This window comes from Mixophyes fleayi, chromosome 11 (genome assembly GCF_038048845.1).
Source record: "Mixophyes fleayi isolate aMixFle1 chromosome 11, aMixFle1.hap1, whole genome shotgun sequence".
Taxonomy (NCBI): domain Eukaryota; kingdom Metazoa; phylum Chordata; class Amphibia; order Anura; family Limnodynastidae; genus Mixophyes; species Mixophyes fleayi.
Genome location: NC_134412.1, coordinates 6,752,540 through 6,774,964, shown reverse-complemented (window position 1 = coordinate 6,774,964; position 22,425 = coordinate 6,752,540). Strand labels below are relative to the sequence as shown.

Below are 22,425 nucleotides of genomic sequence, written 5' to 3'. Positions count from 1 at the left end.
TGTGATATAATGAGAGAAGGGATTAGGGGGATTCCACATGGATCACCCAGGGTCAAAATCTGTTGACAAATATGAGAAATTCTGCTGCTGAAAGGAGTCAAATATTCTGCTTTCCATGTGGTCGTTAATGTATAAAGTGTATCTGCAGTATGGTGGCTAGTGTATAAAGAGGACCTTCATTAGGGTGGCTAGTGTACAAAGGAGACCTTCAGTCTGGTGGCTAGTGTATAAAGACGACCTTCATTAGGGTGGCTAGTGTACAAAGGAGACCTTCAGTATGGTGGCTAGTATACAAAGGAGACCTTCATTATGGTGGCTAGTGTTCAAAGAGGGCCTTCATTGTGGCAGCTAGTGTACAAAGGAGACCTTCGGTCTGGTGGCTAGTGTATAAAGGGGACATCTAGTATGGTGGATAGTGTACAAAGAAACTATTCAGTCTGGTGGCTATTTTATAAAGAGGACCTTCATTATGGTGGCTAGTGTAAAAAGGGGACCATCAGTCTGGTGGCTAGTGTATAAAGGGGACATCTAGTATGGTGGCTAGTGTACAAAGAAACCCTCCAGTCTGGTGGCTATTGTATAAAAGGACCTTCATTATGGTGGCTAGTGTAAAAAGAGAACCTTAAGTATGATGGCTAGTAGATAGCAGACTTCCAATCTGGTGGCTAGTGGGTAGTAGACTTCCAATCTGGTGGCTAGTGGGTAGCAGACTTCCAATCTAGCATTTTTGGCCTTCCCCCAGTTTATGCATACTCAGTATGCCCGAACCCCACTATGTCATTTGCTCATTTTTATAGGTAAGTCTCACCGGGTAGTGTCATTATCATCTAGCAGACAGCTCCCCAGGCCCTGATTGTTTAGTATTCAGACAAGAAGCTGCATAACGTGAACTCCGGCTGCCAATCAGAATCCATTATATGAACAGTTTCCTGTCTATTAACAAATGACAGCACCTGGAACCCGCTAGATGATAGTGACAGCTCCCGGTGACACTCTCCCCCTAACAATGAGCAAGAGGCAGAGGACTCGGCGGTACTGAGACCTCATCCCGCCACCAACCTCTTGGGGTAGGGTCTTAGTAATGGCGGCTCTTTCCTGCTACATGTGGGGCAATTACTCACATACCTGCTACATGTCTGCAAATTTAACTGTGTAATAATAATGAAAGTACTGCAATGGTCCTAAGTATACACAGCATTTTTTGGATTGGATGCTTTAATGGGGACATAAGGGTTAACACGACCCTACAACTGCTCAGTGTTACATATATAGCTCCTCGCTGATCTAAGAGTCACATATAGACATCTAAATACAGGCCAATATCTTCACCTGGAACCAGTTTTTTCAGGATCATATTTCCTAACATGAAACATAATCCTTTGTGTGTGTTCAGTCATTTGTCTATTTACCGTTGCCTTTTGTGCCACCTATTTATGGTTTGAGGATAAATAATCCGAGGACTATGAGATCTCTGAGTGCTGGACAGCAGACAAAGGGTCCTTTATAGAAGGATAATTGCATGTGGGACGCTATTGCTAACCGGTGTCTTGGTTTCAGGGTGTCTGGAAGTTCGGCAGGATATATTGTACATTCTTGTGATGTTACATGAAAGCTCCTCAGAAATGGTACAGAAAGACGGTGAGTTAAACGCCACAATCTGCCGTTACCTGCCATTGCCATATAGGAGAGAAAACAAGTAGCGTTTATTACCAGTGTGTCAATGTGATCAGTTAGTAACTCACAGATATTACTGCCTGATTATGGCTGAGTTCCCTGTTTTCTCTGACGTGGTTTGACGAAGATTTTCTTGACTTTTGTATTTTTAGGTCTAAAAACACTTTAATGGGATTGTCATTTTTTTTTAGCCTATTTGTGCCTAGACGTTGGATATAATTTTATATAATCGCTCTGTGCCAGCTACTAGCATGCTCAGTGTATTGTGTCTGCCGACCCTTTGCCTAGTCCCTGTCATAGTTTTGGTATCTTTTTAAATTTGACCCCGCCCCCCCCATGATGTCATGCCCCACCTCCAGTGAGGCAACACGTATTCCTTTTCCATACCCTAAGCCAATGTATTTTGAGAACGTTATTACGACTCAAAGATTGACAGCAGAGCTCTGGGAGGAGATCAAGGGATTAAGGGGAAGAGAATATAAGCAATGGCATCTCTACTGACTGTTGAGATCTACAAGCCGACTCGCTTTCATTGTCGCAGAAACTAGGTACAACAATGCTCTGAAATCGCTTTCACTGCTGGGAAAGGAATAGAACATATAAATAAACACGCAGACACCTTCTACAAACATAACGTTTAACTGAACAAAATACAAACAACAATATTTACAAAAATAAAAGCCCAAACAATGACTGTGCTTTTCTCACTCAGTGAATTCCCCCTTCCCACTCTGTCATCACGATGCATTTTGTTGTTTGCATATTTATTTAATCCCAAAAAATAAAGAATAAAATATAAAAAATGTTCTGGTCCTTTTAAGCACTAATTACTAATCTATCTACCTAAACAATAATTATTTGTAACACGTCACTCTCCAGTAAGGAAGCAGGTTGCAGAGCCGGTATCAGTTACTACCAGTCCTAGAGTGCGGTGACGGTCGGTTTTGTGTTTCAGGATTAAGGGAAAGCCCAATTACACATTTTGTCAATGCACTTTATTATGCATTGTGGAGCCGAATTCGGCAACTGAAACCTCATCTGTGTATTCTGTTACGTTCCCTGTGTTCCCCTCCAGGCTTTCCTGTTACACTGTCTCTCAAACTCTTATGTAACTGTATCCACCATGCACTGAGCTACATCTAATAAAGTACTAAGCTCTTTTAACACTGTATAAATTGTCATGCCCCCTTCTGGTCGCAGTGGGTAAAGGCTGTCACTGGACCCCGCTGAGGATTCTGGGAGTCACCATCTGTATTTTTGTCTCATTGGCTGGAATTGGAGTCACAGTCTGGGCGATAGGTAAGGCTTCCTGTTATCATAAATGAAAATGTTCTCAGTCAACTATTGTCCCATGTCAGATTAAACCAAGTAGCATTCTAGGGGGTAAATGTATCAAGCTGAGAGTTTTCCAGCGGGTTTGAAAAAAACAATCAGATTCTAGCTATCATTTATTTGGTCCATTCTACAAAATGACAGTTACAATCTGATTGGTTGCTATAGGCAACATCTCCGCTTTTCAAACCCGCCGGAAAACTCTCAGCTTGATACATTTACCCCTAGGAGAGAAACTGAAAAGTGTTTTATTTAATGAAACGCGTGGAGTGTAAAATTGTAAGAAGTTGCAACTGTGACATTTACACTTTAGCACAGTAAACCTCTTCAGATTTCTCTACCTCTCCGCACACCTAGACACTCTTCTAGGTTGCGGGGGCATCTCCAGACAGTAGAGAGTAGTTTGGAACCTTGAAATGCGCTGGAACATCCAGGCAAACTAGCGAAAAACCAAGTCATTTTGTGAATGGGCTTTGTAAATGAAACCCACTCTGTCGGTGACAGGGGGGCAATCAACTCAATTAATCTTGTTTAAGCTTTTTATAGATGACGATATGGTTTTCATATATTACTGGCTCTTCCTTTCCGTTTCGCTGTCCTATAGAGGGAGGAGATCCTCTGGACCCGTGTGACCATTTACCGCAATGTGGCTGGGGACACGGCATTAGTTGGATGTATCTGGGGGCCCAAGTTTGCCCCAGGGTAGAAAGTCAGCCAACCAAACAATGCTGATGCCAATCTCAGCCAGGTACATCCAGCCGCTGCCCCGCCCTCCAGCGACCAGGCGGTTCCCACCCATTTACCGCAAATTTATTATGTTAAATATACAGCACAATGTTTCGTTTATAATTGCAATTCATTTATATTTACTTGTATATCAGTACCCATGCAGTTTACCCTGGTGACCATAGAACATAATGGGGAGCAATGGAAATGTTGCATTTATAAGTCTTTAGGATTGGTCTTCTTAGTACGCCACATTCTTTCATTCTTCTGCCTAGTTCATCTCCTCTTAGGCGAATAAGCAAAAGGGGGTGTGGCTTACAGAGCACGATAGAAACATCACTTGTTAGAATGCTCGATAATTCATCGTTTGTTACATTGTTATTTTTTCTCCGACCGAAACATCACACCAAGGGCTAGATTTACTAAGCTGCGGGTTTGAAAAAGTGGGGATGTTGCCTATAGCAACCAATCAGATTCTAGCTGTCATTTTGTAGAATGTACTAAATGAATGAAAGCTAGAATCTGATTGGTTGCTATAGGCAACATCCCCACTTTTTCAAACCCGCAGCTTAGTAAATCTAGCCCCAAATGTCAAAAGTAGGAAATGATGGCGAAGGAAGACAAAAGAAAATTTCCTGGAGAATGCACAGTGCTATTACCAGTTCTTTTAAGGCCAAAAACAGGACTTTTTGACATAAAAACTTTATAAGATAATATATAAAACAATAATGTAAAAACTTATACTATATTAGTGCAATAAAGACTTTAACATAGAACAATTGTATAATATAACAGCGTACAATTGTTTAGTGATTCCATAGGACATTGTTAAGAATGTTTTCCTATCTCCCCACTTCCGTAGAATAAATAATAACGTTAAACAGCAGCTGCGGAGTTACAGTAGCCCAACGTTATTGTGCACATTATCACCATTCAACCTGGCTGCTGTTCAGTGTAACCCTAGACATGAGATATCATTGTTAGGTGTCCGTTACAGCAACAGCTGACTCTACGCTAAGTTTATTTGGAGATTTTCGTTCCAGTTTGGAACAACAGACGGGAAACTTGCTACCGAATTACAAAAACCAAACCATGTACATGATTAATATGAGAAAGTCTTAGATAATCAATTACTGAGTTATAATATAACCATTTACACCACTTATGTTTGAGCCCTTTGTCCTGACTTCTCCCTGTTCTCACCTGGTCTGTTCTTTCTTTCCCAGTGACCTATGTGTTGAAGAATGAAAATGTGAATCTATATATAGGTAATCAATCTCCCCCCGGGACCAGTGGAATGTGTGGAGTTTGGCTGCGTATAGAAATGTGTTCTGTATCTTCTTAGCCGGGTGGATTACCGAGGACAAGTCGGTTGTTGCTGTGGTTTAATATTAATAAGAATATAGAAAACTTGTTTAGAGTCAGTTGTTCTGTTTATTCGTAGGGAGTTTTCAACCTTACTGTAGCCAATAGGATTGCAAGGAAAATGATCACATGATCCAAAGAAGACACTTTAGGGGTAGATGTATCAAGCCTTCTAAAAGGGAAAAAAGGAGGTAGCAACCAATCAGCTTCTAGACTGTACTAGATAAATGATAGCTAGAATCTGATTGGTTGCTGGGGAACAACCCCACTTTTCCCATTTAAAATGTTTGATACATTGACAGTTATTGTCCAGCTCTTGTGTTTCAGGGTTGTGTCACACAAGCTGAAAATAAAAATTACTTAAAGAAATGTAGCGCATATGGCAGAAATTGGGGAAGTAGAAGCTGACAGTGGTCAGGGAAATGCAGAATTGAAACACTGATTTTCCAGTAGCTGAAAAATTGAATGTTTTTCACTCCACGAGAGGATACAGTTAAATTGGTCATAGACAAAGAGCACAGGGAGGGAACTGGCATTAAGATCCCATCTTCTGAGGGACTATCTGTCTCTATATCATTATAATGAGCATTTATAGTAAACTCTGGATGAGACAATCAATGCTAGAAAATGGTCCATGGATGCTAAATACTGTGGGCATGATATCCAATGCATCCTGTCTATACATGTCCATGATCTGTTTACCAAGCATCTGAAATGTCAGCATTAGAGGCCACACGCGCAGTTATATGACCGGTGAATAGACCGGTTTGCATGTGTGGACTTAATTGCAATGTCTGAGAATAATCTAAATTTGGCAGATTGCTTTGGGCATGTCGGTAAATCTGTGCAGCGGATGAGTGCTACCCGTCTGCGCCAACAGTTGTCTGCCAACCACAATAAGTGGCCCTCGTGTGATCCGGTTGGTTGGCCACGCATGTGGTCGATTGGAAAAGGGTCCTATCCAGGGGAGGGCTTGCAAATTATAGCCTGGGGGGCAAGACTTGGTTCAGCAGCCTATAAGGAACATTGTAAAGGGAAAAAAAATCAGGTGGCCCAGCCATGATATACGTAGCCTTCATTCTGGGTTATGTAATGTGCTTAATATAGAAGATATTGTCAGTTCTAAATCCATCTCATCTTTCCCCTTAATGTCTCAGTCCAGGTGAACTCTCCAGATCATCGTCTCACAGTGTACGATGAGCGGGAAAAACTGTGGCGTCTGGTCTGCTCGTCTTTAACCAATGGGGCGGTGGCGACGTTGAGCTGCGAAGATATGGGCTTCATCAGGTACTGCGGGCTTGTCTGTAGAGCTCACCCTCTGTCAGCGGCTATGGTGCCTTGTTTAGGGGCGTGTCCTAGTTTTCACCTGCAAGAAAAGTGCTCAACCCCACAATGAACTAAAGTGTTTTACCCCCATAGTGCCCAGACCGACGCTTGTAACTCTGTGATGTGTTAGTTATACCGGGAATATTGATCAGTAATTTGTTGTAACCCGTATAATCCTCAGAGTTGGTTGTTGATATGACCTTGGGTGCAATTACTAAGCACAATATTCATTTTGAAAGCTGTAGACAATTATCAAGTGACAGAGGCTAGGTGAAACGCGTTGGGTGATTGCATGTAGAGATGGCAGCGGAGAGAGGATCATGGGATGGCTATCGTTACAGGACCGTTACATAAAGGAGTATAGGCTGATCAGTTTGTACCTTGCTGGTATTGTGCAAAAATAGTCCCCACTTTATTCACAAATCAACATATGCAGGAAAGTGACGCATAAAAGTCGGGATATATACCGGGCGTGTTCTGCCTGCCCTGTAAGCACCACAACAACCCCCCCTGGAAATAGCATTAATCACATGACCCCTTACACACACCTTGGCACCACTGGTACATGCTGCCTGACTCCGTGACCCTTGCCTTTTAACCTTTTATATAAAAATATATATATATACACACATATATATATATATATATATATATATATATATATATATATATATATATATATATATGTGTGTAAATCGGATTGTTCCATAAAAGGATAGATTCAGCACATACAGCATACCTGTCTTTAAAATTATAACTGTGCAGCAGCTGGTGTCAAATTTCAGAATATGTGGCAGCATGCGACGAGCAACTTGAATGGTATTCTGGTTAACTACAATTATTTGGACATTTCACAGATGAACAGTTGTCATAGGCACCTAAAACTGATACCCTTATGTGTAGCTTTCATCTCTCTCTATATTGCTTCCTAAGGTCCATGAGCCACCAGGTGCTCCGAGTAGAGACGGCAGGGACGAACGGCAGCTCAGGGTATTACTGTGTCCAGGAATCTCAGTTAAGCGTCTCTAAAAGACTCACAGATGTACTGTACGTGTGGTAAGTGGCTGTTAGGTATCTGTTATACATTATATAGTTGCTATACATAGACTGTTATGTGACTGCTTCATGAGTACAGATTTATGAAACAGAAATGTCCTCTTGTATTAGTATCACCTATAACTTTATACTAATCCCAGATTTCCTTTCAGTGTTTAGCGCTCTCTGTTATCATAGCTCTTATCTTACAGGGGTTCTGGCTGTAGATTATGTGCTGCTTAGGAAACTAGTTATTTCCATAATTACTCAGATTTTCAATTTATCTCCACAGTGAGTGTCCGAGTGGTCAGTTTCTCTCCGTGCAGTGTCAAGGTAAAGAGTCTCCCAAAGTCACCTATGTCTGCGGGGAAAGGGGAGTGTTGGGGGTGACAGAGTGGTAACGGGGTACAAGAGACAGAAATAATGGAGACAGAGATACCGAGACTCAGACTGACGTACAGATTTGACTATGGTGATGTGTGACCTTCCCTGACCTCTCCTCTATGGATCCCCAGACTGCGGGCGCAGGAAGATGGCGGTGGACCGGATTGTGGGGGGACAAGACGCTGCTCTGGGTCGTTGGCCGTGGCAGGTCAGCCTCAGATACGATGGAGCCCACCTGTGTGGAGGCTCCTTAATATCAAGCGAGTGGGTGGTGACAGCCGCCCACTGCTTTCCTGAGTAAGTACTCACAACCTGAGAGTTTATATGGTATGACTGTCAACCTTTCTGGACTTGCTCTCATTTACTGCAGATGTGTCGAACTTGGATAATACCAGTAAATGACACCTCCACAGACTAAATCATTATTTTCAAGCAAGCCATAGTTTTACATGACATTATTTCCTGTGAAATTTTGCTACACACACAATTGCCCACCTTCCACCCTCAGTTCCTTCACCACTGTTACTGCACCTGAGGTCCTCTCGCTCCTCCCGCTCCTCTCACTCCTCTTCTCTCTCAACTGCTTCTTCCCATCCCCTCCATTGCCTTTCACCTCTTGCCTTTCAGCACGGTTACTCATCACGGGCATTTTTCCATCTGGCTACAGAAACGCTCACACCCCCCCTATTCTCAAAATACCTTATCTTGAGCCTTCGTCTCTCTCCAACTACCACGTGTTTCTCTGCTCCTTTTTGCTTCCAAATTCTTTCTCTCCACCCACTCTCTTCAAGACCCTCATCAAACGAGTTTCTACGCTCAACCAAAATACACCTGGCCAAAGTGAACAATGATTTGCTAAAGGCTAAATCGAAAGATCACTGTTTCATGCTCATACAATTGATCTCTTTGCTGTCTCACCTCCTACCACCACAGTCACTACTAGTGTTTCTACTCTGACTCATCCTCCCCTCAATTTACTGTCTCTGTTGGGGTCCCTCAAGTCTCTGGTGTCACCCTCTGTTTTTCTTTCATTATACCTCTTCCCTCTGCAAACTCACAAGCCTCTTTGGACTCAACTACTATATCTATGTTAATGACACCCAAATATACATCTCCCACCCTTGATATCTCCCCTCACATTATCCCAGTCCTCTTCACCATTTCCACTTGGATGTTCCAATGCTACCTCAAACTCAACATCTCCAATTTCTCTGGATCCACCGCTGCTCCGCTTCCTTTATCAGCTGGAGACCACAAGGCTCAGTACTAGGTCCTCTGCTATTCTCTATCTACACCACTTCTCTTAGAAAGCTAATAAGCTCCTTTGGATTTCAGTATCAACTCTATGCGGATGATACTGATCTATCACCATCTGTGTTGTCCCGCGTTACCGACTGTCTTTCTGCCATTTCATCTTGGATGTCTTCTCACCAACTCAAACTCAATATTTTAAAAACTGATTTAATAATATTCCTACCCAAAAACAGAAGCTTCCTGCCTGACATTTCTATTTCTGTTGATGACATGACCATAAATCCCACTCCGCAAGCTCGCTGCCTAGGTGTAACCCTTGACTCACAACTATCATTTATTTCCCACATCGACTCTATATCTAAATCATGTTACATACATCTAAAGAACATTTCCAGAATACGCACATATCTCACACAAGACACCGCAAAAACCTTAATTCATACACACATACATTCTGCATCCACTTTGTGGAATTCCCTGCCTCGCATAGTAAGACTTTCCTCTAGTCGTCAAACTTTCAAGCGTTCTCTGAAAACACACCACTTCAGACAAGCTTATAATATTCCTCAACCACCATATTAATCTCCCTAGGTAACCCTAGTACCATCCTCTACACAGCTAACACAAGACAACAACCCTCTGACCAACATTGCTACACACAGCCTACTCAATACATTTACCTTTGCATTCTAGCTGGTCCAATGTGCAATATGATGTAGCACATGCCCTTGTGTTTCAAACTCCCATTGTCCCATAGATTGTAAGCTTGCGAGCAGGGTTCTCTTACCTCTCTGTCTGTATGTATTACCCAGTATTGTTTTATTAATGTTTTTTCCCAATTGTAAGCGCTACTGAATTTGCTGGCGTTGTATAAATAAATGTTAATGTGATGATGATGTCCAAAACCAAGCTCATCAACCCCCCTACCCCCACCCCAGAACCTCTTTCTGGCCGTCCACCTCTCTGACGGTGGATAATTTCACAATCTCTCCTGTCATCTTCCACTTTGCATTAATTTACACTCATATCCATCCCTTCCTCACGTAGTCCCCTCACCTCCACCTCTGTAACATGGCAGGAGCACTTCCATTTCTCATATTTTTGTTTAAAATATTGCTTTTATCCTAGAGTATAACACAGCTCTATTACCTAAGTGATATGTGACTATTTATCAGTGGTTCCCAAATCCAGTCCTCAGGGACCCCAAACAGTGCATGTTATCCCTATCTCCTTGCTGGAGCACAGGTGTAGTCATTACTGACTGATACATTGTAACAGATCCACAGGTGTAGTCATTACTGGCTGACACATTGTATCAGATCCACAGGTGGTATAATTATTTCACCTGTAAAACCTGCAGTGTTGGGGCTCCCTGAGGACTGGGTTTGGGATACACCAGCCTAGGATAATGAAACATAACAAGTGTCCAATTGTTGTATCCGCAGGAGGAACCGAGTGGCGAGTCTTTGGCGGGTGTTTGCTGGGGGTGTGTCGCATCTCTCACCGCGGGGATTTCTGCAGGGTGTGAAAAGTGTAATTTACCACGCTGAGTACTTACCTTTTATATATCCGGACAGTGAAGAGAACAGCAATGACATAGCACTGGTTCACCTGCTCACCCCACTCACACTCACAGGTAGGAATCCACGTCTTACCGTTTGTATCAGTGTATGTTGTTGATGATGATGATGATGATACTCCTTGAAAACGCTGCCATATTCCCATCCTTCTACCAAGTACACTTCACCCTCTTTCATCCTCCTTCTCGCCCACTCTAAACTACACATTTCTGATCGCTAAACTGAGGGGGTTTTCTAGTGCCTGGAAACCCCCCTCCAGCCTGGGGCACTTAAATGAGGTGGCTGGACCCTGCTCCCGCTTCATACGGCTCTGCTTGAAAAGGGAGAGCTGCGTGCACCTAACAGCAGTACACGCAGCATTGCCCATGCATATTATAGGGATAGGAAGAGTTGGAGAGCAGCCAAGCACTGTCTAATATTATAGCCACGCCCCCCATGCATGCTGGTCACGCCCACTGGTGGCGTAGTGTGGCAACCCCCCTCTACAAATCCTGCGTTTGCCCCTTGATCCCTCACCCCATGTGCCAACCATTTGTCTGCCCATTTCTCTTTAGATTGTAAGCTCTAGAGTGTAGGGCCCTCTTCCCTCCTGTTGTTTTCTATGACTTCTGTTCCCCAGATTTGTATTTGCACCTCCTCCCTCGGCTCTCTGTCCCCTTCACTCCACTCCTCCGTTGTCTTCACACCTCTATCAGTGGCTCTGATCCTGTTAGTCATGCCCACGCTTATGGGCACAGGTTTCAGCTTGCGCTGAATATAACCTTGCACCCCGTTGCCCATTTAGGCTCTTTTAGCTGTGTTGAGACTTGTGTGTTATTTGTTTACTGTTTTGTCCTGTAATAACATGTACTGTTTTGATGTTTGCCTTCTGTACGGTGCTGTGGACCATTTGTAGCACCTGATAAACAAAGATGAATAATAATTATTATAATAATAATAAGAAGAAGAAGAAGAAGGAGAAGAATACAGTGATACAATTTACAATTTTTGATGATCGTGTTGTACATAAATCCAGCCACTAGAGGGCAGACTATAGAAACAGGGATACATTTGAGCTATTTAGTAAACCTTTAACTGAATAATGTTCTGTGTCTAAATTGATTTTGTCACCAGGTCACCTACCGTTATTATTTTGCTTTACTGCACAAGACCTTATGCACTATGTGGAAAGCAAAAAAAAAACAGGGTTTCTGTTACTAATACATCACGGTACCTGTGACACGCCTCCCAATTTTTGTAAACATCAAACGGGGCACATTGTGAGTGGCCGTGTCTCGTTGGGGGGTACACTGTGCGGTTCTGAAGCGCTTGGCTGTCCCTTCCTCTACTCCTTTTTCCTAAAAACTCCCATATATAGAGTACAGAGCAGCTGTGAACGGGTCGTAACTCCCAATATGCGGGTAGGGACAGAGTGAAATCGGGACTGTTGCCCCCTTAATCAGGACATTTGGGCATATGCCTGTCTCCAGTATAGTAGCGATATTGATATTTTAGTTGCTCTGGGTAACAGAAACTGATATGCTGTCTTGGGACTGTCTGGCCTGCCCCTGCCACTTCAAGTGCCATTTTGTGTTACCTTCTCTGTAGGTGTTTACTCTGTGCCTAATACAACCCCTAGCTGATAAAACCATGCTATAGGCAGCTTTATAATGTTGTCACAGGAGAGATACAGATAGTGTGCAGTGCTGCTGTTGGTGCATATTTACAGTGGACTGCTGTGGTTTATTGCCCCAAATCACTGCATATTGCACTGTGATAACACCGCAAGCTGCCGTTCCACAAGTACAAGTGCAATTAAAAAAGATGCAACACCAGAAAACTGCTGCTGGGATTCACAAAAACTCCTGCAAAAGATATTTATTGTAGATAAAAGGATGATCAGGAAGAGAGTGCAAACACAATGGGACTTAAATGGTGAACATTGTAAGCTTAATAACTATCAGTGTCCTATCATAGGCAAACCGAGGGGGGCTTCCTAGTGCCTGGAACCCTCCCCCCCCCCCTCCAAGCCTGGGGCACTGTATAATTGAGGTGGCTGGACCCTGCCCCCCTTTATATGGCTCTGCTTGAAAAGGGAGAGCTGTGTGCACCTAACAGAAGTGCACGTAGCATTGCCCATGTATATTATGGGGATAGGAAGAGTTGGAGAGCAGCCAAGCACTGTCTAATATTATAGCCACGTCCCCATGCCTGTTGGTCACGCCCACTGGTGGCGTGGTGTGGAAACCCCCTCTACAAATCCTGCGTTTGCCCCTGCCTAGATTCAAGGTAAGATCCTGTAACTAAACCTCATACAGTGGGAATCTTCCATAAACTATGTGATGTCCAATGACTGCAATAAGCAAAAATGGGTAGGTTTGGGGAGGGGGTAACCCTTCATTTCCATATACACTTTATTTTTTTTGTTAATGTATTTAAATTATTTGTTGCTCAACTTTTTTTTTTATAAACTTCTTTTTGTATAAATTAGGATTCCCGCTCCCGTGGTGTTTTCTGTCGCTATTTATTCTAAATATTAGTTATTATTTATTTATTGCTAGAATACGTCCAGCCTGTCTGTCTTCCTGCCCTGGGACAACAGATGGTAGATGGGAAGGTCTGTACCGTTACAGGATGGGGCAACACTCAGTATTATGGTGAGTAATGTCTACAGCAGAGATCACGTTAAATTCAGCAAATATATTGTAATTGTGTAAGATAATGTGTAGTCATGATTGAGTTTGTACCCTGCAGAGGCTGTGTGAACCTCTTTTCACTTAGAGATGCAGTGAAATGTACAAGTTGACCTGGAGCGCTAAAACATTTGCATACATATGTAGCACAGTGGTTAGCATTGCTACCTCACATCGCTGGGGTCATGGGTTCAATTCCACCCTGGGCCCTATCTGTGTGGAGTTTGTATGTTCTCCCTGTTTTTCTGTGGGTTTCCGCCCGGTGCTTGATTCCTCCTCAGGTCCAAAAACATACTGGTTGACTGGTTTCTGATAATTGTTAATCATTTAAAGGTGCCCAGATTCGGATGCTCAAATTTTTGATCATACACGGGTGGTACATCATTCAGAACGCTGGATGAACAGAACATATGGTGAAATGGTGGTCAACATTTCACCACGCGTTCTGCCAGTCTCTGAGAAATCTGGACGTTCCTGATAAGATGTGTTGAGAGTCTTTTGGGGCCCAAACCTCCTTGGATAATCAAAAGAGCATAACAGCGATACAATGTTCAAACAAAAAAATATATCTACTGGCTCGCTATGGCAGAATTCATCATCTTCATCTGTCATCATCATCATCTATTTATATAGCACCACTGATTCCGCAGCGCTGTACAGAGAACTCATTCACACAAGTCCCTGTCCCATTGGAGCTTACAGTCTAAATTCCCTAATATACACAGACAGACAGAGAGAGAGAGCAATTTGATAGCAGCCAATTAACCTACTAGTATGTTTCTGGGGTGAGGGAGGAACCCGGAGCACCCGGAGGAAACCCACGCAAACACGGGGAGAACATACAAACTCCACACAGATAAGGCCATGGAATTAGAATTAAACAGCTGAATCTGGGAATGGTACCTTCAAATGTTTAATACACAATATAATAAAATCACAGGAATAAATCAATAGTTCAGTTAACAAATAACAAAAAGAGACCGGTCTCTAATTAGAAAGATATAAATGTCCCGTAGTAGAACTGTGTTACTGATAAATGATAAATGAAAATAATATGTTCTGTATATCAATATTAAAATCCTTTCATAACTGGTATTGTGGAACTGAATAAAAATAATAATTATCCACTGTCATATGAAGAAGCAATGGGCAATAAGGATTGAATGAGAAGAAGACTTCCGGGTTAGATGAGCAGGTCACAGTCTCGTCATAGCATGGATCAATAGATTTATGTAGTAACAACAGCGGCATAAACGGAATGATCGGCAGCTTTGACAGATGATCCGTGGCGTTAGCCCCACAGAATAACACATGTAGAGCGAGACATCAGATCTATGGGAACTACTTGGAAGTGAATGAAAACCGTTCTGTAGCCTTCATATATTTACTCCAATATCCAGGAGAATCTCTACGATCAGTAGGTTGATATTCCAGAATACTACAACGGTATAAATTTCCTCTTACTCCTCACCGTCGACGCGTTTCGCTCAGCTCAGCCGAACTTTATCAAAGACAAGATGTGTTGAGAGTCTTTTTGGGCCCATACCTCCTAGGACAGTAGAATCTCATCATGTTTCAGAATCTTAACTGTTCTTCACTTTAGCTAAATCACTTTGAATTGATTCCCCAATGGGTTCCAACATTTTTGGACAACCACATTGGTTTCAGTAGTGTCCCCACAATTAATGTTTTGCCAGGAGTCCTTGTGGAAGCAAAACCTGGGTCAGAAACTCAAACCTGACCTGATTAAAGATCCATAATCGGTGCACCATCTTACTGGACTGTAGCTGGGTCAAGTCAGATATCGGATTAGGTTTAGATCTCCCGTCCATTATACATAGTTCCTCCTTCTGTAACTGTAGTTTCAACCAGGTAACGGCAGATTGCAGAAAGGCAACAACCCATGGGAAGACTAAAGGCTGAGCACAATTTTAAGAAGAGGTGTTGGACGACCTCTTTAATATTATAGCACCTTATTGTGTACCTTATTTTGTGTGCTTTAGTACTGTGTCGCGTTTGTTGGTGTATGCACAACACTGCTTTAGGGCATTGTAGACTTGTGTTAATATCTATGACTTCTCAGGTCAACAGTCCGACATGTTACAAGAAGCATCGGTGCCAATAATCAGCAATTCAGTGTGTAACCAGCCGGACTACTACGGCAACCAGATCACCGGGAAGATGTTCTGTGCCGGACATGCCGAGGGCGGAATTGACGCTTGTCAGGTGACTGATTTCTTATCGTGGAGTGATTGACAGAGGACATATGTAGTGCCAAAATTGTATCAGAAAATTATCTATAGGAAAGAGTCTATAAGTGTTTTTTGTAGGTGGGTGTCATCGGTGTATGACCACCTATTGTATTAAGTTTTGGTGTCGGAGATGTCCGAGTGTAAACTAGAATGAGCAAGCCTAGACCCAAATTGCCGCTATGTGACTCGTCTGTGTCTTATATAGGGGGACAGTGGAGGTCCTTTCGTTTGTGAAGACACCATCTCACGTTCTTCAAGGTGGCGCCTGTGTGGCATTGTGAGTTGGGGAATAGGGTGCGCTTTGCCAAATAAACCGGGAGTGTACGCCAAGGTGGATCAATACCAAAACTGGATCTACAGAGCCATGAAGGCGAGTATGGTTCTAGGCAAAAACAATTGGCAAATAAGATCTATCAAAATGTAATTATTTATGTTCAACAAGTGGATCAATCTGTGTTTAATATAAAAAAATCAAAATCCAAATTAATATTTTGCTGCTGGTACAGCCAAACCAGCAGCAAGGAGCCAAGTTGATTCAGCACCCATATAGTCTATTAAAAGCAGGAATATTTGGAGCTCAGTCTACTCATGCTTTCCTGCAAACCAGCCCATCTGGCAAAGGCCAGTGTTGCTGTATTGTCTATATGGTGCTAAGTAAGCTATCACAATGATATCTTTGTATTTGTTTTTTCCAGACTAAATCAGATGCCACCGGGATCATAGAGATGCAGTGAAAACAGTTTGAGACCTGACAGGGAAATCTTTGAGTCTGGATTCAGTATCTGGTACAAGTCAACCATTTTCTGCAGCATAAAGGGAGCTTCTTACAGGGGAAATGACTGGCACGTCAGAAGCTCTCCCGGCCATGCTTATAATCTCTGTTATGTCACGGGATGCTACGTCAATAAGCTGCTACAATGTTTCTGTGATGAAGAACTCAGGAGTTTCATAAACTTACTAGCCACGGCAATCAACAAGGTGTATTGGCAAGCATCCGTACACTATTTTCCTATTAATCTAGTAAGGTTTTACCACTTCAATGTTATTAGTTTGAAGGCGATCAATACAAAGTATATAAATATCCATAATTTAGTTTCCCCAGAGAACTACATTAGGAAAGATATCAAATAGGTGGTCAGATATTAAAGATAGTTACAGAGTTATTACCTATATTAAAATGTATTTTATCTGAGCGCTGGGAAACTCCCAGCTGCTCTATTCATTCTGGAAGGGTAGAGAATAATGTTGCCAACAACATTCTGTTAGTCAAAATGTGGGTGTGGGTCTGGAGTTTGACTAAGCGGATCGGGGAATGACCAAGAGGATCGGAGCATGACTAAGCGTATTGAGTCATGGCCAATTTTCATCCCAATCTCCCCCTGCTCCCTGAAATTTTGGGATGCATGATACAAGGTGCTTAACCCGGTTGCTTTTGTATGTTGTCAATGTGGTCCAATCTCAAATCTATTAGGATAACAATCGACAGTACGTGAGCTGTTAAAAAGTGGGGACACTTCTCAAAGTGTAAAATTAAAGAAAAAACCCACTACATACAGAAAGTCCCTATTTCTTGTACTTTCATAACTGACCTTTGCTGTTTCAAGCACAACAGGACTTGTTGCTTCTTCTAACTACACCATGATTATTTCTGATTTCAGTTGTCTGGGGACCCTTGTTCGTCTGCACTTTGGCCTCTGTTAGAGATGGGTGACGTTTTTGCACAAATCGACTTGTGTGGTCATTCTGCAGATGTGCTAATGGTGCAATCTGTGGTGCAATCTTTCAGTTCCACTTTTTCGTTGCCATTCACTGGAAATCCGCACTATGTTTGTAAAATCACATTTCTCAGAATTTCTAGGTCTATGAATAGAGCAACAGTGAATGAATTCCGGTGTATGGTGTATTGTGATAGGATTGGGCAGACAATTTTTGCAAAACAAGGTTGAATCCTTAACGGAACACTTTTTTTAAATGTAGCTCTTCTCTCCACACGATCCCACATTATGTAAAACATTGAATGTGATATAACTTCCACCCTTCTGCTAAATATTAGTTTTTTGTCTCTATTTAGTTGTCAGGTTAAGATCTACCAGTAACATGGAGTTTTTCAACTTTTTAGAATTGTTGTGTAACAAATGACACACTGCCAACTGACTTATCTAATTCTAAAACATAATTTACTACCGGGGAAGGGGGCATGGGGGGGGGGGGGGTGTCTTGAGATTAGGGGAACTTGCCTGCTCAATTTTGTACCAAAGATTTGTACAGAAAAAAATACTTCTGGGGTTTAAAATGTTCTGTGCGTCTTACATGTTATATATGAATAAGGATATGAGAGTTATATTGGAAAAGAATCGATCAATGTCAGACTTTTCTGCTAATTTTACTGTATGGTGATTTTCTTAGTCGTTAATGTTCAGAGAATGTTCTTTGCTTAATTCATACTTTTAAGTATTCCAATAGCTGACAGTACCTTATGTAAAATGTATGTATGGGAAGTCCAATAAATGTACAGTTTAAAAAAAAATAATACATGCTTAAATTTACTGTAATACTGTGTCATGATGGACAGGTAAGACACTTGAACTTTTAGCGATTAGCCACAAGGGGGCAGCATCTGCAACTTTATCTTGAATGTTACAGTTTTGACGTACATCAAAATACATCAAAATCCAACTGAACTCATAAACTTCAGTTCAGGGTTAATAATTATTTCACCAGATGGCAAGCTCCTCCCACGGCGTGCTGTTTTCTCATTGGTTACAGCGTCCCTGTATCCTTTTTTCAACACTCACCTACTCAACTGTCATTTCATCTCCTCTCCTGGGAAATCAAGGATTGAGAGTTTGAACATTGTTGGGAATTGTATGTACTATGTGTACAGTAACTATTCTCTGACTGTGTACTACATAGGCTGATATATTAGAAAAATGTATTGATTATTTAAAGGGATTCAGTATTGTTTTTCTTTTTAATTCATTCATATTTCACAATTTATAATAAGATCATTTGGAACATTGATATTGCATTTTTTTGTTTTCTTCTGCCTTATGGTTGAAATACAGTACTTGGGTATGGACTACTGTGCTTCAAACACAAAACTGTCAACAACCAGAAACTTATATAGTATTACTAGCTTACCAAGAGATACACAGAAACCTACCTGAGAAAAACAGAGTCACTACAAAATATATGCATAACACGACTGCTCTTAGCTTTATTAAGACCCGCAGGGAATACATATGGCTTAAATAAAGGAATTTTGGAGTCAAGTAAAATTTAAAAAATGTTAAGTTTCACAACTAAAACAAATAGTTTTTGACCTCTGAACGTTTTCTATACACAAGACAGAATAAATAAGATCTTATCCGATACTCAGGATGGACCAGTCCTATAATCTTGTGTACCAGCTCGTTAGTAGGTCATACACGTTAAAATTTGATCTTAAGAGCGTTTTGTGGTTGTGACAAAAGACTACATTTGATCGGATGTAGGTATCTGAATCCACAATATGATCAGTCAAACTGGAACATGGCATTTGTAGAAGTGAATTTGAAATGTGTGTGTTCTATTCATACTAAAAAGACCTAACAATATTATATTGTAGCATTTATTTCTTAATCCAATCTCTTTTCAGAAAATGGGATACCAACATGTCCCATAATTGGAAATGTATCTAATCAGATATAAAGTCAACTCGTCATTCTTAAACATGCAAAATTGTTGCATGTACAACCAGTCTAAAGCTGGGAAAATGTCTATGTATATATCATGCAGATCACACGATTTACGACCGTTTGTTCAGATATTGCAATAGTGTGTACGCTCCAACGATCATGTTGTATCTTACCAAAATACATTGCATTAGTTGATTTGGTTTTCCAAACTACCTAAACATCACAATCAACGATGGAGCGTTGTCGGATAAATATGGCAGTGTGTACGCACTCACCACCAGCAGTGTAGGCAGATATCTGTACAGTGTACGGAGTCACCATCTTTTTTTTAGCAGATGGTTATGAGAGAAGAAGATCACAGATCTGACGGTAAATCGTGTAGACATGAATCGGCTGCTCATCGGCACCTTCAGTCGCCGGTGAAATCGTTACAGAAATCGCATCTGATGTATGATTATATAGGTGTGTACCCAGCTTTATGCAGAGACCTTAGAGTATTGTCAATTGAGCAGTTTAATGAATGTACCTTACTGAAGTCTGAACAACTACCAGGAATGCTCATTTCCATGTACATTAAATCAATAGAATTTATCTTGTTTTGTCTCTCAGGAAACATCTTAGAGAAACTCCCAGCTAATAGGCTGGTTTATAGGACAATAAAAGGGGCCACAGACTTGAATCTCTTGTTTGTTCTGTGCAGACACAAAAGCATAAGATCTGATGTGGTTTTTGAGATAACAGGAAGCTTTCATCTTTTTACAAGATTGTTGAGCTTATTTCTGAAGCCCTAAACCATATGAAACCACTTTTTTCCCCCCGCATGGTTTAGGCATTTTGAAGTGAAATGTTAATTTAATGAAAGCCTATCACCGGAGACATCAGGGATATCTCCTACCTTAGAAAAATCACCATATTAAACCCCAGTCCTCATAATACTCATTTGGGACAATGTTCTGGTCAATTTTATCAAACTCCAAAAATCTTGACTCCTATGGCCAATGCCATGATGGTGAATTCTATGGTGAGAGCATCACAAGACCTTAGGTCTCGCATGCGGAGTAAAGATTCCGGATCAGAACCTCAGAGTCTTCTTTATAAAAAAGTCATTGCTGGGACAGCCTCCTATCAGTCTCCTATCGGATGCCGTTAATTATTAAATAGGCCCAGTGGTGGGATTTGCCGGAACTGATACCTAATTTTAGGCTTTGTTCTTTAGAACCGGTGACTACAGAGTCCACCCTCTTCATTGGAGGGGGGGGAGGGGGGGGGTGCAGGCCCTTTTAAAAAAAAATTAAAAAAAATACCTGTTTGCAGCGTCGCCACAGCGGAGCCCCTACCCATCAGTATAAAATAAATACATGGAAATAATTCAGTCCAACCAATAAATTGAAATATGTTGTTAATGCCGTTCCTTTACGCTACGATACATGTCAGCCTTGTTATGTCATGTTCTCGGTTTTCTTTGATTTTATCCCCTGGGTCAGTAAATGTCCTTATTGTTTGGTCACTGAGCTCATATTTACAGAATGACCCTTCAGTCAGCGTACGAGAGACATATCCTGCGACTGCTGTATATCTTGCTCCAGTCTCTCTCGTTCTCCTCTGTTCCTTTGGTCACCGTGAATGGTTCCCTTGTTCCCTCACAATTCTCCTCTGTGCCACTTTTGTCTCCCGTCAGGAGGGGCTGGTTTGGGCATGGCACTCCATTCTGTGTTGGGTTCCCTCGTATTTGGCACCGCGCTCCATCAGTACTTTCCTCTACTCCCTCGGCCAGTGAATTAACCCTCGCTGTTCTTGATAGATCTTGAGGCTCATGTCTGTCTGAATTACTACGTGCAAGAAAGACCGATGGTGTAAATGTTGTGGTGTAACGTGTGGAGGTCGTGTGCCCGCACTGCTTGTCTCAGGTCACATAGATGCCATCGACCTTCTGCAATGCACTCTGCCACCACTGGACGCTTGGTGACTGTCACTGATCGCCCCGGGGGCTTATTTAATAAAATGGTATACACATAATACATGCAATTTGGAGTTACATATAATTCCCATCTTGAAAGGAGTTGTCATGTAGGAGGAACTGACCTTCCTAACATATAAGATCATTGGCTGGACATTTTTTCTCCACCTGGAATGTGGTCTCCTTTGGTATTCAGCACAAAAGTGTTGGAGTAATATAATCTCCAGCCACAATGTAGAGTTATGAAATACTCCAAATACTTGTCAAGCTTATATTTCTATAGAACTGGTTCCTCCTTCCACCCCTCCCTCCGTTCCCCTGTCCTTGATTCCCTCACCTTGATTCTTGCTCCTTGCTCCTACAGCTTACTGAACTTAATAAAAAATAGACCAAGCTGTAAGCAGCCAATGCCGGTGTTCAGGGGTGTAAGTATAAATTTGGAGGCCCCAAGGCTTCTAGGTAGAGTCACCCTCCTCTCCCCTCCTCTCACTTAACTTACCAGACCTGTATGCAGAGACTTGCAGTTATACTGGGTCCATTTAGCTGCCAGAAGCCATAGCAGCTGCTACCAATGTAACCCCAGTAAATACCCCTAGTCCAGTGATATCTGTGACTAAAGCAGAAGAACAATTATTGCTAGAATTCTTGTATACACTGATGTGGAAAATGCTAAAAGGGCAGCACGGTGGCTCAGTGGTTAGCACTTCTGTCTCACAGCACTGGGGTCATGATTTCGATTCCCCTGTGGAGTTTGTATGTTTTCCCCGTGTTTGCGTGGGTTTCCTCTGGGTGCTCCGGTTTCCTCCCACACTCCAAAAACATACTGGTAGGTTAATTGGCTGCTATTAAATTGACCCTAGTCTCTCTTGGCCTGTGTGTGTATGATAGGGAATGTAGACTGTAAGCTCCAATGGGGGCAGGGAAAACATTACATCATTTTGACGTAAGTCTCAGTAGATCTCTGTAAAACCTGCTCCTCAAAACATTGTACTTTATCTGGATGGACTGATGTGATTGAGTTCTCTGTACAGTGCTGAGGAATTTGTGGCGCTATATAAACAAATAAATGATGAAGATTGTAAATACCTCTAAAACATTGCAGAGCTGGTCAGACAGTATTGTGCCACTGAAGAGCGCCGTACGGGGTGTGACTGAATTAATTAGCAGATGTAGTTGAACTGTTTTACTGTC

At 41.9% G+C, this 22,425-nt stretch overlaps 1 protein-coding gene and 1 long non-coding RNA gene across 2 annotated transcripts in view; one reads left to right on the top strand and one right to left on the bottom strand.

Annotated features, from left to right (window-relative positions):
* Nucleotides 1-18,130, top strand: part of HPN (hepsin) — a 45,160-nt gene extending 27,030 nt beyond the window's left edge. Inside the window, exons 3-14 of the mRNA XM_075189840.1 lie at nucleotides 1,558-1,638; nucleotides 2,875-2,973; nucleotides 4,959-5,000; nucleotides 6,255-6,384; nucleotides 7,357-7,479; nucleotides 7,751-7,791; nucleotides 7,974-8,139; nucleotides 10,542-10,732; nucleotides 13,217-13,312; nucleotides 15,432-15,574; nucleotides 15,806-15,970; nucleotides 16,296-18,130. Coding sequence (XP_075045941.1) covers nucleotides 1,599-1,638; nucleotides 2,875-2,973; nucleotides 4,959-5,000; nucleotides 6,255-6,384; nucleotides 7,357-7,479; nucleotides 7,751-7,791; nucleotides 7,974-8,139; nucleotides 10,542-10,732; nucleotides 13,217-13,312; nucleotides 15,432-15,574; nucleotides 15,806-15,970; nucleotides 16,296-16,334 — 1,275 coding nt within the window. The 5' untranslated portion in view covers nucleotides 1,558-1,598 and the 3' untranslated portion in view covers nucleotides 16,335-18,130. The remainder of the gene's footprint in view (nucleotides 1-1,557; nucleotides 1,639-2,874; nucleotides 2,974-4,958; nucleotides 5,001-6,254; nucleotides 6,385-7,356; nucleotides 7,480-7,750; nucleotides 7,792-7,973; nucleotides 8,140-10,541; nucleotides 10,733-13,216; nucleotides 13,313-15,431; nucleotides 15,575-15,805; nucleotides 15,971-16,295) is intronic.
* The window catches only part of LOC142107118 (uncharacterized), a 232,537-nt gene that overhangs the window by 127,245 nt on the left and 82,867 nt on the right, over nucleotides 1-22,425 (bottom strand). The window lies entirely within an intron of this gene.